General features: G+C 38.8%; 1 protein-coding gene across 1 annotated transcript in view; it reads left to right on the top strand.

The window, feature by feature from the left end:
• LOC137424147 (nucleosome assembly protein 1-like 4) overlaps positions 1 to 11,476 on the top strand; it is a 231,903-nt gene extending 220,427 nt beyond the window's left edge. Inside the window, exons 10-13 of the mRNA XM_068111612.2 lie at positions 575 to 723; positions 1,475 to 1,500; positions 1,789 to 1,929; positions 11,154 to 11,476. Of these exons, the coding sequence (XP_067967713.2) occupies positions 575 to 723; positions 1,475 to 1,500; positions 1,789 to 1,929; positions 11,154 to 11,213 (376 nt within the window). The 3' untranslated portion in view covers positions 11,214 to 11,476. The remainder of the gene's footprint in view (positions 1 to 574; positions 724 to 1,474; positions 1,501 to 1,788; positions 1,930 to 11,153) is intronic.
• The last annotated feature ends 936 nt before the right edge of the window (positions 11,477 to 12,412 follow it).

Raw genomic sequence — 12,412 nt, 5'->3', positions numbered from 1 at the left:
GTTCATACGCACGGTGTTGCAGGATGTGCAGTGCCGCTGCAGTGATTTGACGAGCTCTTCTTGTGCGGGTGACGTGGGCAGCTCGCAGGAAGGAGTCGGCCGTCCCTGGCGTTGCAATCTCAGCTTGCAAATCTACAAAATCTGCAAATCTTGCAAAAATCAAATCTCTGAATTTGAGATAGCCCAATATCCAGATCTTTTCATAATATGATAGTCTACTAGTGTGCCAAATTTGGTGCTTGTATCACAAAATGCACAATTGTTATGCTATATTTAGCTTAGCTGCCGGACTATTGGGGGAACCAACGCTCTGTATATCACGGCGTAAATGAATGAATGGTAGTTGACGCTGGATATTAAGCCAAATAATAGGCATATTTCAACTTCCAAATGTACACGCACTGTACATTGATAGTTCAATCGGTGGTAAAAACTCAAAAAGGCATTAATTGTGTAACACCTCCAAGCAACAGGATTGTCTTTTGTTTTGTTTTGTTTTTGACAAAAATTGAATGAATTGCATTTATTCCTGCCTTGTAACTTTTGATACCTCACTTTCGGATCTATGCACCAGGTGCCCCATAAATTGGCGAGAAGGCCGGGATGTAACAGCACACACTGTGCAGGAACACTCGCAGAATCATCGAAGCAGCAGTGCCACACGCCGCGCGACACGGTCTTCGTCCGCAGGATCCTTTTTCTCTTTCTTCAACCCCCCACATGGTCAGCTTTTATATGTCCTATGTTCTAATTAGGTTATTCTGTGCTTTTCCACTCGACTTGGTTGTGCTTTTGGTTTTGCTTTGCACTTTCCATTCTGAGGTTCTTGCCATTGTGGTTATCATGAATTCTGCCAACTGCAAACTGCAGAGTCGATGACGACAGAAACCTGAAACTATCAATCTGCCGACTCTTTTTACTTTGATCTGGGCAGGATATCCTACAGGTATGCACACATGCCTCTGAGCTATGTAGCTAGCTGGGTTTGAATCATGGCCAATCTATAAACTGTCATCCTGGTGCGTCACAGGTAAGGAGAGGCATCAATGTGTGCTCCGTCCATCGGATGGACGTTAAACTCAAGGACACGTCTGCCAGCACTGGTCGTTGGTGTACGTTATAGACCCCACGGGGGCTTTCGCGAATAGGAGGCGAACTATCACAGACCCCCTGAACAAATTCCTAATTCCTGCACCTTGTGTCAAATATAAGTCGACCCATCCCAAATTGGTCCGAGCTTAGATGCATTTCTCAACTAGTTGGACTTCCCTAAAGAGTATGGGCCTGTAATTGATTTATTTATTTCTGTATCTTCCTGGTGCCTCAAAAATTTTGTGGACTTGTCTTTTCTTAGCTACTGAGTAACTAAGTTGATTGTGCAACCATAACAGTAAAGAATTGTGAGCTATAGAGCCATTTCAGACGAGTGTACTGGACTTCTTGTAATTGTGCATTTGTTCAATTTTACCCGCAGAACCGTTGGTGATGGCTGATGACCTGGTGAGTTTGGAATGAAAGAGGTGCATTGAAAATTGAACGATCACAGACCATTTTTTTCCTTGTTTCGCAGACAATTAAATGCTTTCTTCACTCTCTGTTCCTCCTGTAAATTTCTCCCAAAATACACCAGCTCCTCTTAGTGAGGGGGATTAAAGAGAGCATAATATAGATGTTAATTCATTCACAATAATTTTGTAAAATATGTGTGGTGGAGAACAAACTGCTAGTTGGAGTATCTGAGCATCATGTTGAACTCCAATAAATTTCAGTGTGCCGCCACCAATGCAGGATGAAGAAGAAGCGACATTGCTGGCGACAGATTTTGAGATGGGGCAGTTGTTTCGAGAGCGACTCATTCCTCGTGCTGTCCTCTACTTCACTGGAGAAATTCTTGACGATTACGACGATGATGACACTGAAGAATCTGATGTAATGATTTGTAAGAAGGGAATGTATAAGGGACAATGGGGGCATATAGGTATGTTTGTGAACAACATTGGGATCATGGTACCTATGTTAGTTATCTGCAGAACTAAATGTAGCCACCCATAATAAACAACACCATAAAACCAAAAGTGAGAAAACGTATCTATAACGACCAAGTAATCACATAACTATTATTGTTCTGGTACTGTTGGTATAACTTGGAACTTGTAAGGCATTTGCGTTCGTCATGTGTTTCACGTACACATAAGGTCACTCGTTATAAGCCTGGGGTTGCCCACCATTTTGTGTAACTGCATCTTGATGATGTTTTGAATAGAGGAAGTTTGATTTTATTTCTTCTTCCATTGATGTTAGCAATTTAAAGTGTGTAATCACAAATGTGTATGCTGTATGTGGGAATTCTGTATGACGGAAGGAATAGAACAGATGTGCCAAACTTCTGGCAAATCATTCCACAGTTTATTATATTTCTGCAGTTATACTTGAACTTGATCATTTGGTGGATCACTATTGATTTTGAGGTCAAAGGTCATCTTGAGGTCATATTTCTAAAATTGTTATTTTTCATTTCATTGACTTGAAAATTGAACAGCATTTGCATATTGAGTCACTAAATTGCGAAAACAACTATTTTTGAAGTCAAATGGTCAAAGGTCAACTCAAGGTCAAACTTACAAAATCATCAATTTCCATCTGAAAAATCATCTTTTTTTCATCCTATTAACTTGAAAATTAAACAGCAATTACATAGCGCATCACTGAATTAGGAAAACAACTATTTTTGAGTTCAAGAGGTCAAAGGTCAACTCAAAGTCAAACTTCTAATATCAATTTTCATCTGAAAAATCATCAATTTTAATCTGATTGACCCGAGCTTTAAGATCGTCAATTTTAATCTTAATGAAATGGAAAATTTGATGTACCCATGGCAACTTTCTTTTGGAGGGGGGTGGATTTTGCAAGTATCGTGCTCTGCATGATATCTTTCTTGTTTTATTTGTTGACACCATGCTGATAGCAGCCAGAGTTGTTTGTGGGTTTGAGAAGGGGCAGGGGAGGTGGTTGGAGAAGAGTTGATATAATTTGGCTGGATAATTAAAAATTATTACTGTTATTATTATTATTATCTATTTTCATTTTTGTAACGACATGTAAATTTACTTATTTATTTGATCCCCTGTCACATATATTAAAACCTGTTCTCCTAATTAGGCAATGAACTATCACGATGCTGCATCTGTACAGGAATATTGTTATTGCAAAATCTATGTGACCATTGCATACTGCCCCATTTGGGTGGTGGTCCATGGTAATGCAGCACTTTTGAAATGATGTAATCTGCCCCAGATTGCTAGGTGAACAAGTGCAGAAACCCCATGTAGTGAAGTCAATGGGGATGGCATGGACATATTTCATGGCTGCCAGATAAGAATTGTACAATGAAATGACTAACAAAACTTTTAAAGAAGCAGAAAATACTTGTAAACATACCTGCGAGAAAGGGGAGTGCCTCTGCACAATGAAACAGTTGGAGAACTTCCTGATTAACTCGTCCAAAAAGTTGATATCTTGCATCCCGTACTGCAAAAACTCCCAACCATGTGGACCCGTGAAAGGACGAAGGTTTGTAGATGGTCGTTCCACCCAAACTTTTGTGCTTTGTGGCACTGATGGATGATCATTTATGGGGCTTGTTGATGCACAGGTTAAGTTCAAAATGATGATATTTACTATTAATCATGTTTGGGAGAGAAATTAGGAGGGCGTTGGAGAAGGACTTGTATGGGTTGTGAATGTCATAAAGATATATATTTTTTGTTTGGATCCTGGGCCACCAAATAAATGTTACTAGTTTTTGCATATATTGGTGAAAGGAGAAGCATCAATTTGTGTGTATTGTTGGTTGTCATGTCCATGTGCCGGTTTCGGAAGGTGGAACGGAGCCCTCCCAGGTCTCGGTCTTCATGTTGTTTGTGTGTGTGTGTGTGTGTGTGTGTGTGTGTGTGTGTGTGTGTGTGTGTGTGTGTGTGTGTGTGTGTGTGTGTATGTGTGTGTGTGTGTGTGTGTGTGTTATAACCACGGCCTCCGCTAACCAATTTAACCACGACCTCTGCTCGCCAATTGTATTAACAGGAAATGATAGGAACCGACTCCCCTTATCCATGGGCCTTTCTCGTATTTCCATGAGTCTGATTTGCATTCTGAAACAGAACATTTATGGTTAACCATTTGGAAATCACCACTAATCGTCACAATGCTGAATAACATGTTTAAAAGATTATTTGAATCACAGATTTCACGCTAACAATGGCCAGTTAAAAGTGCCTGCCAATCAGACCTGAATCAGTGTAAACACACACACACACGTTCATCCACACACGCACACACAAACCGCATGCTCAAAAGCCTCATTTATCATTCAAACATCATTTCAAAAGTCCCTTATTCCTGTGGAGATCTATTATTACGAGCAGTGCTGAGCAGAGCAATTTTTTGCAAACGCAGCCAGTACCTTTGTATATCTTTGAAGATAAGCAGTGGGATATTTATGAATGAATAATTTACTATCTGTTGCAACGTGCCAAATTGAGTGCTGATGCAATTAACTTTAAATTAAACTTGGAAACGTCCAGCTGATACAAACTGCTAGCAGAGCAAACTCCAACAGTTTTATTACAAGAGATTATTATAGAGATACAATATAGAGTCTTTATTATCCCTCGCGCATGGAGCGAGGAGCAGGGTTAAGCAATTGGTTAATGTCTGTCCACATATGTCAGTTTATGATTGAGAAACAACTTATTTAAATTGAATGTTATATTTTGAACGCAAATCGGAACATTAATCTGAAAGCAAACCTGCCGTTTCAAAGTACTTTTTATCTGAATTTGTCCCAATCACACATGCTCAGAGAGGAGTGAGATAATGTTTTTTATTCTGTCTGCTTGTCTTGGCAACAAAATTTAAAATCATTTCAAACAGGAAACTAACTGCTTTTTAAGGACGTCATAAAAGACATAAACAAAAAGCATGAATAACTAATGTAACGTGTTAAATAAGGTGGTGTATAAGGCACTGCGTCAACGGTGGTAAATTCCAGAATTAATTTACTGTATTTTAAACTTTTGCAACGGTTCTTTTTTAAATTGAATTATATACTTGAACACCGTAGAATATAAATCGCACTTTCAAAACTCTTCCATTTAGCAGTATTTGGACATGTTAAATAGGGTGATGTATAAGCCTGCTTCAGTTGTGCTAAACTTCCAAAAAAATTTTAACAATCCTTAAAATGATTCTTTTATTAAAATTGAAATATAAACCTGAACACTGTGTGGGGTAACATGTTCTGTGAACTCTCTAGTTGTTGTTGGCCTTCCATTGCATGCAAGGTATGGACCAACATTATTTACAATATCTCAAGTGCTTTTTGTGTCTTACAGAGAGGCCTGTATTTTATTGGTTAAGTGTTTAAATGGTTCAATAAACATTTAAACACCTCATCTGATCTCCCATCATAGGATCACCATTCATGGAGTCTCAGGGGACACCATGGCAATTGAAGAACAAAATGGATCCTAATTGGGTAAAGTGGTCAGCCATTTGCTCATGCCACTCAAGTAATTTAGTAAAGAGGTTGGCAAGGGCATCAAGGCAAAGTCTTTGTCCTTGTGTCTGCAAGGTTTAACATCCAGAAGTGAGTACAAACAAGAGATCCCTGGTTGCCCAGACACTGGGTGGTGTAATGGGTAGACCAGAGCATCCACTCTGAGTCTGAGAGGTTGGTGGTTCGAATCCCGACTGAGTCATACCAAAGACTTCAAAAATGGTACTTGCTGCTTCGTCGCTTGATGCGCGGCATTTAAAAACATAGAGCATGGACAACCAACCACAGTGCAGGCTTTGATGGGCCTAATGGCCTCCTCCTGCCTGGAATTTCCTTGTAAGGGAACTTGTATTATATTAAACCAATTGGGCAGCAATCTTATTGTCCTGTATTTTAAAGGACATGTTCCATGTTGCAATATTCCCTGCTTCCACCACCAAATCCCACTTTTAGCCAGATCCTATGCTGCACGGAATCAATCCCAAGAACAAAGAACTCCGAGGCAAACTCACTACCATCTGAAATGTCATTTTCACCCAAGTTTACAAATTCCTACAATGAAACTGCTGTAGTGGTGCTTGAAACTGCTGTTCACCAAGGATCATTAGGAAATCATTGTTCCGATTTTTTTGTGACATGGATTACTTTTAAAGAGCGCTGCACCTGTGCTAAAACCACAAAGCGATGAATGTCATCAAGCACTGGAAATTGTTTGCTCCCTGATTGTGACAAGAACAATGACTCAAATGGGATAGTCGGTTAAGTATTATGCCAGGTATTGGTAAATATAGGGCTACCAAGGTTACCAATGCCTGTTTCCTTGGGCCTCTGTGCCCTGTGAGCGCAGGTTTGGCCCTGTATCATTTCCCAACAAATGATGTCATAATGCTTTGTGGTAAAGCTCTAGATACTGTTGTGTTGTGGTTACTTTGCTGTATCACCATAGCACTTTTATCTCGCTACACCCACAGATCTTTTATGGTCTGGTGGTCGGAATGTAATCCAGTGCGCGACACTTTTGTGGTTCAGTGAATGCCCCCATTAAAAGCCGCACAGCAGAACATTTTGAATGGAACAGCTGGTGCTTGTCATCCTAAGGGAGGGGCTTGACACAAATGTCATCATTATGACCTTGCCAAACAAAGGAGAACACCAGGCATTGATGCATAAATTGCTCGCTTCCTTTGTTTCCCACGGTTGCAAACTTGTTCTCTGCTTTGCTCTTAAGAAACGGCAGCGACATTGATTGCCAGAAATTGTTTTGGGAGAGTTGTACAGGAAATTGGATTTAGAGGCTGCTGGTTAATGCTTGCAAAAGGTATTGCATTGAACCGCAAAAAAAATTCAGTTTACCTCCTCCAAATTAAAAATATTTATCTCACCATAGCAACGAGGGTTTGACTAACTCCAGGCTATTGGCTTTCAACCACAACGAGATCAAACTGATTTTTCCGATTTGACTTGACTACTAGAAGTGCACTTTATTTTTCATACTTGTCTCAAGGTAACTCTGGTATTCAGCTTGGGCGTAGAACAACTATGAATTTGCTTTCTGAAATGTTGTCTCACTAAGTAAGGTCTGACAGAATATGACTGCTTGGAGCTTCCATCTGAGCACATCTCTCATGGTGCTGGATGCTCTATTCCATGGTGTTCATTCATCTATTTGTCTATGAATGTCCTTGTTACCCTCGCCAGAGGAGAGGGTATTGCATTTGAGTCCGTTTGTCTGTCAGTCTGTCTGTCTGTTTGTTTGTCTGCACAGAATAAATATGATTTTCTCTGCGACAGTTGGTCCAATTGACAGGAAACTTTCACCACCGGTGCACCACCTCCTGTATAATTTTTTTATGATAATTATGACGTCATAGGTCATGTGGTACAGGTGCCATCTTGGGAAAAAACGACAAACTTTGCACCTCTATATCTCCGAAAACGCTGCATAGAAAAAATTGAGACATGGCTCATTGTAAAGAACTCTCCAAGTGGAATAACATATGTTAATGATGTCGTAGGTGCCTCCATATGACGTCATAATTCGACAAGTACAAAACTTCATCCGATCAAGACGAATTTTCTAGAGCATCATCTAGGGATAAATTGGTGCAGAAAAAAAGAATTATGGCATCATTGGTCAGGTGGTTCGGCCGCCATATTTGTTTTAACACAAAAGCCTTAAAAACCACTAAAACATGTCCTGGTGAGGGTCTGCAATCTCTGATTGCTCTTTCTTGTTACTCTCGCCAGAGGAGAGGGTATTGCATTTGAGTCCGTGTGTCTGTCTGTCTGTTTGTTTGTTACTTCCAAAATCGAAGATTTTTCAAGTATATTGGTCGGTTCCGTTTTTTATTCTGTCTTGTATGTTTGTTTGTCACCGGCCTACAGGTCACAATTCTAAACCAATTGTCACGAAACTTCACCAAGTTGTAGAGGTCGTCCAAATTGAGAAGCCTATTGAACAGCATTTGTACATTGAGTCATTGAATTGGAAAACCAACTATTTTTGAGGTCAAAAGGTCAAAGGTCAACTTAAGGTCAAACTTCCAAAATCATTAATTTTCATCTGGAAAACCATCAATTTTCATCCAATTGACTTGGAAATTGAACAGCATTTGCATATTGAGTCTCTAAATAGGAAAACCAACTCTTTTTGAAGTCAAAGGTCAACTCAAGGTCAAACTTCCAAAATCATGAATTTTCATCTGAAAACCGTCAATTTTCATCCGATTGATTGAAAATAGAAAAGCATTTGCATATTGCCTCACTGCATTGGGAAACCAACTATTTTTGAGGTCAAAAGGTCAAAGGTCAACTCAAGGTCAAACTTCCAAAATCATCAATTTTCATCTGAAAATCATCAATTTTCATCCGATTGACTTGAAAATTTAACAGCATTTTCATAGTGTTTCACTAAATTGGGAAACCAACTATTTTTGAGGTCAAAAGGTCAAAGATCAACTCAAGGTCAAACTTCCAAAATCATCTATTTTCATCCAACTGACTTGAAAATTTAACAGTATTTGCATAGTGCCTCACTGATTTCGGAAACCAACTATTTTTGAGGTCAAAAGGTCAAAGGTCAACTCTAGGTCAAACTTCTATCATTATTCGACGAGTACAAAACTCCATCGGTCAGGATCTTCCATGCGTGTGAGGTGTCTTGACCAGCGAAGCGAAATTGTAATTATAGTCCAGGTCAAATGTGGGAGATTCAATTCAAAAACCACTAACATTGATTGTGCAATGCCATCTTGGGTGTTCTGTATCTCAAAGCACACTGTCCTTTGGATGATGACAAAAAGCCAGCTCGATTGTCTGCATTGGCTTTCTTGAAGTTAAAGATAACGTGGTAAAAGAGCGGACCATTGAGTCTTCTCTGCCCGGCTAAATCCACTGTCTAACTCTAAGATTAAATGGAATGTGTAAGTTGCAGATGTCAAGTTAAAGTTCATGTCAATAATTTGGTTAGAACATTGAATATGCTCATAAGTGGATGCATGAAGTAAATAGGGTGTGGAACATCATTATCATTATGGACCCAAAGGTATACTTCAAAGCAAGCCTTGGAATGCATAAACTGCATGTTAACATCTCTACCGATTGACAAATATTTGTTAAACTGCATATATTTATGCATGCCATACCTGACATCACTTCCTCTATTCATTTCTTTGAACAGAAATGTTTATATCTTGCATTACATGAATGTTGTATTTCCTGAATGGTATAGAAGAGAGAGAATTTCTCAGACTGCAAATGCCTCCAAGGGAAATCTATCAAGCCTAAAGATTATACTCTTGTGCAAGGCCTCAGTTGCACAAATTTCCCTGAGTGTTGGAAACCATGGCTGGGTGTGGCCGCTTCCTGGCTTGATCTGCATGAACATTTTGAGGATGCACATCAACACTTTGAGGATGTACATAAGATTTCTTCATGAAGGATATATGATGTTGAAGTCCTATTGAATCGAACTGGTTGTAGCTTCTTCATGGCTAGGCTTCTGCACTTTGTAGATTTTGCCTTCATTCTTCAGAAATGTCTCCACCAAGTATAAAATCTCAGTACACCTGGGGACACTTCTTGTTGTCAGTGTCAGGTCATCTGCAAAGGCTTTCTGAGTCTGCTTGAAATCGGTGTTCTTCACTTGGCACCTCAAGTCTTGATTGGTCTTGAGCAGATCTAGAAGTAGATTGTCCACCATCAAATAGAGTACAACTGACATTGGGAATTCTTGGAACAATCCAATTTGGAACATGAATCAATCAGCGGTCCGTGTGTGTGTGTGTGTGTGTGTGTGTGTAATATGTGGTATATAATATGTATAATATATCACGTACAATATGTGTATGATCACATGTCAACAAGTGTGCATATAATATGCACAATATGTGTACATATCACAATCGTGCATGTGTACGTATAAATCACGATTCATGTATGTGTGTGCGTGTGTATGCGCCGCCGTAGTCATCGCCACTCGTGAGTATCTCAGACTGAACGGAGCCTTCCCCAGTCCTGAAGCATCCATCTTCACCCCAGCAAGGAACCATGTCTCATGGACCAAACTATCTCCTTACCCGTGCTCTGTATCCACCTCTATCCCCGAAGTGGCGACTATATAGATCCGCGTAACCTCCCAAGTAGCTTCCAAGGTACATCTGAGTCTGCTCCATATGCGGGTTCAGAAGGTGGAATGGAGTCATATATATATATATATATATACACACGTGTGTGCAACTTACTGTTGTTGGTTGCTGTCTCCACACGTGGGATGGGTTTCAGAATGTGGAAGGAGGACCTACCAGGTGTGTATATGTGTGTGTGTTGTGTGTAGCAGCTCTACAAGCCACAGACCCTATTAAAAATGGTATCTAGGACTCCCTCCAAGACTGACACATTCCCTGTGAGCTCACTAACCATGTCATTCAGGTGTCTTTGTGATGTTTCGCTCGATGAGACTTTTTTCTCTCTCTGTAAACCTATTGTTGATCAATCTTGTCCATTAACCTTCATTCAGAGGCCCCTCTGATCAATGAATCATAGCCAAAGTGTATTTGGCAGGGTTATTCATTTTGTTTCCAATTTGATGCACTTTGGATTATATTAAATGTTTATATTGTCAAAACAGAGCATAACAGTAAATCTTCGCAAAGTCCCTCTTCCAAGCCTCAAGTTTTTCATTTTTTCATACAAAGATCGAGGTTCATGGAAGAGATAAACAAAAAACATCGAAGTATTTACAACCTATGATAAAAGGGCACCAGGAAAAACAAGATCCATTGGTGTTGGTGATAATATTACATGGAAATGTGGGGAACACACGGTAAGAGAGTGTATGATAAATTGCAATGGATTGAGATGCTTGGAATAAGTAATTAATGGGGTCATCATTGCATCTTTTCTCTAATTTTAATAACTCGTCTCTGATTAGGGGATTTGTAGTTCATATGATGGATTATAAAACAAGTCTGCTCTGTATTAACAATGTGATGATGTCCATTGACCGTAACTTTAATAACCCTTTTTTCATTTGAGGAATTTGTTCATCAGCATTTCAAAATGTGGACTTAGAAACAATATTTTTTTTATGTATTAACAGTTTGATGAAGAGAAAGCAGCTGAGAATGATGAAGAGAAAGAGGAAAAGGTAGGCTGCTGACTTCTCCCATTCAACCGACCTGGGTATTCATATTTTCATATGTATGTGTGCATGTGTTCACCTCCATATTGTCCTGTGTAACATGTGGTTCTTAACATCCTTGATTCTCATGAATGAGCTCTCTTGTGATTGGGGCTTTGCAATCAAAGCTATTTCTTTTTGAGATTATTTAATTAATGCTATTTATTCATCCATAGAGACAAAGAATAATCGTTTATATTGTTACTCTCATTGCGTATTAGTATACATGTTGCTAGCAGTGGATTGGCTCTAGTAGTTGTGTATCCAGACCTTATTTTGATGTAAATAGTTAATTAATTATTAAATGATTCGTTAAGTTAAATAATTTTTGTATTAATATTTAAATTAAATAATAAATTAATAATAATATAAATAATAAAGTAATTAAATATGAAATGAAATGAAAATATTTAAATAAAAAATAAATTATTTGTTAATTCATTTTTATTTTTTTTATTAATAAATTATTACATTTTAAAATCATAAAATAATTAATAAATTATTTTTATCTTTTTTTTTTTTTTAATTGTAATCAATTAATTGAGTTGTGTCTGCACCTCATAACAAAGACTCCAGCTGTGCGACTATGGTGTTTAAGATGCATTTTGGTCCTTTGTTATTTGTGGTTGCGATGGTCTCGTCACCTTATGAAAGTTGGTGGGGCACCAACGTTGCGTCTCTATGGGCTCATGGACCTAGTGGTGCCACCTCCTCTCCAAAGCAGGTTTCTGAGCAGCCATGGGATGGATATTTTATCTGGATGGACAGACATGGAATTGTCAACTCAGAACTAGAAAACTATCAGAGAATGGCTTTGCTGGTGTGCTCAAAAGTCTCAGCACACCAGTTAAAAAGATTTGTAAGAAGAGAAAATACTGATTTATTTAGATACGAATTGGGCAAATGGATATGACCTGTGTTTGTCCTTGATTTAGCTTCAATTGCTTCTCATGTTCTGAGCAATCTAAATATTACATATGCAATGAGAGGGTGATGGGTGTAAATTAAGGAAAATAAATTAGAGAAATGTATTATATGGAATTGTGTTATTTCCCCCATATATTATACCTCACCTGGAGACCTGTAATGTGGCAATGCACTGAAGGATTGTCCAACACGATGTGCAGGTGTAGGGCATTTATATATGAGCTGTTAGGTCTGGGTTTGATTGTGGACCT

This window comes from Myxine glutinosa, chromosome 3, assembly GCF_964187855.1.
Source record: "Myxine glutinosa chromosome 3, kmMyxGlut1.1, whole genome shotgun sequence".
Classification (NCBI taxonomy): domain Eukaryota; kingdom Metazoa; phylum Chordata; class Myxini; order Myxiniformes; family Myxinidae; genus Myxine; species Myxine glutinosa.
The sequence above is the reverse complement of the archived record's forward strand: the minus strand, read 5'-3'. Positions and strand labels throughout refer to the sequence as shown.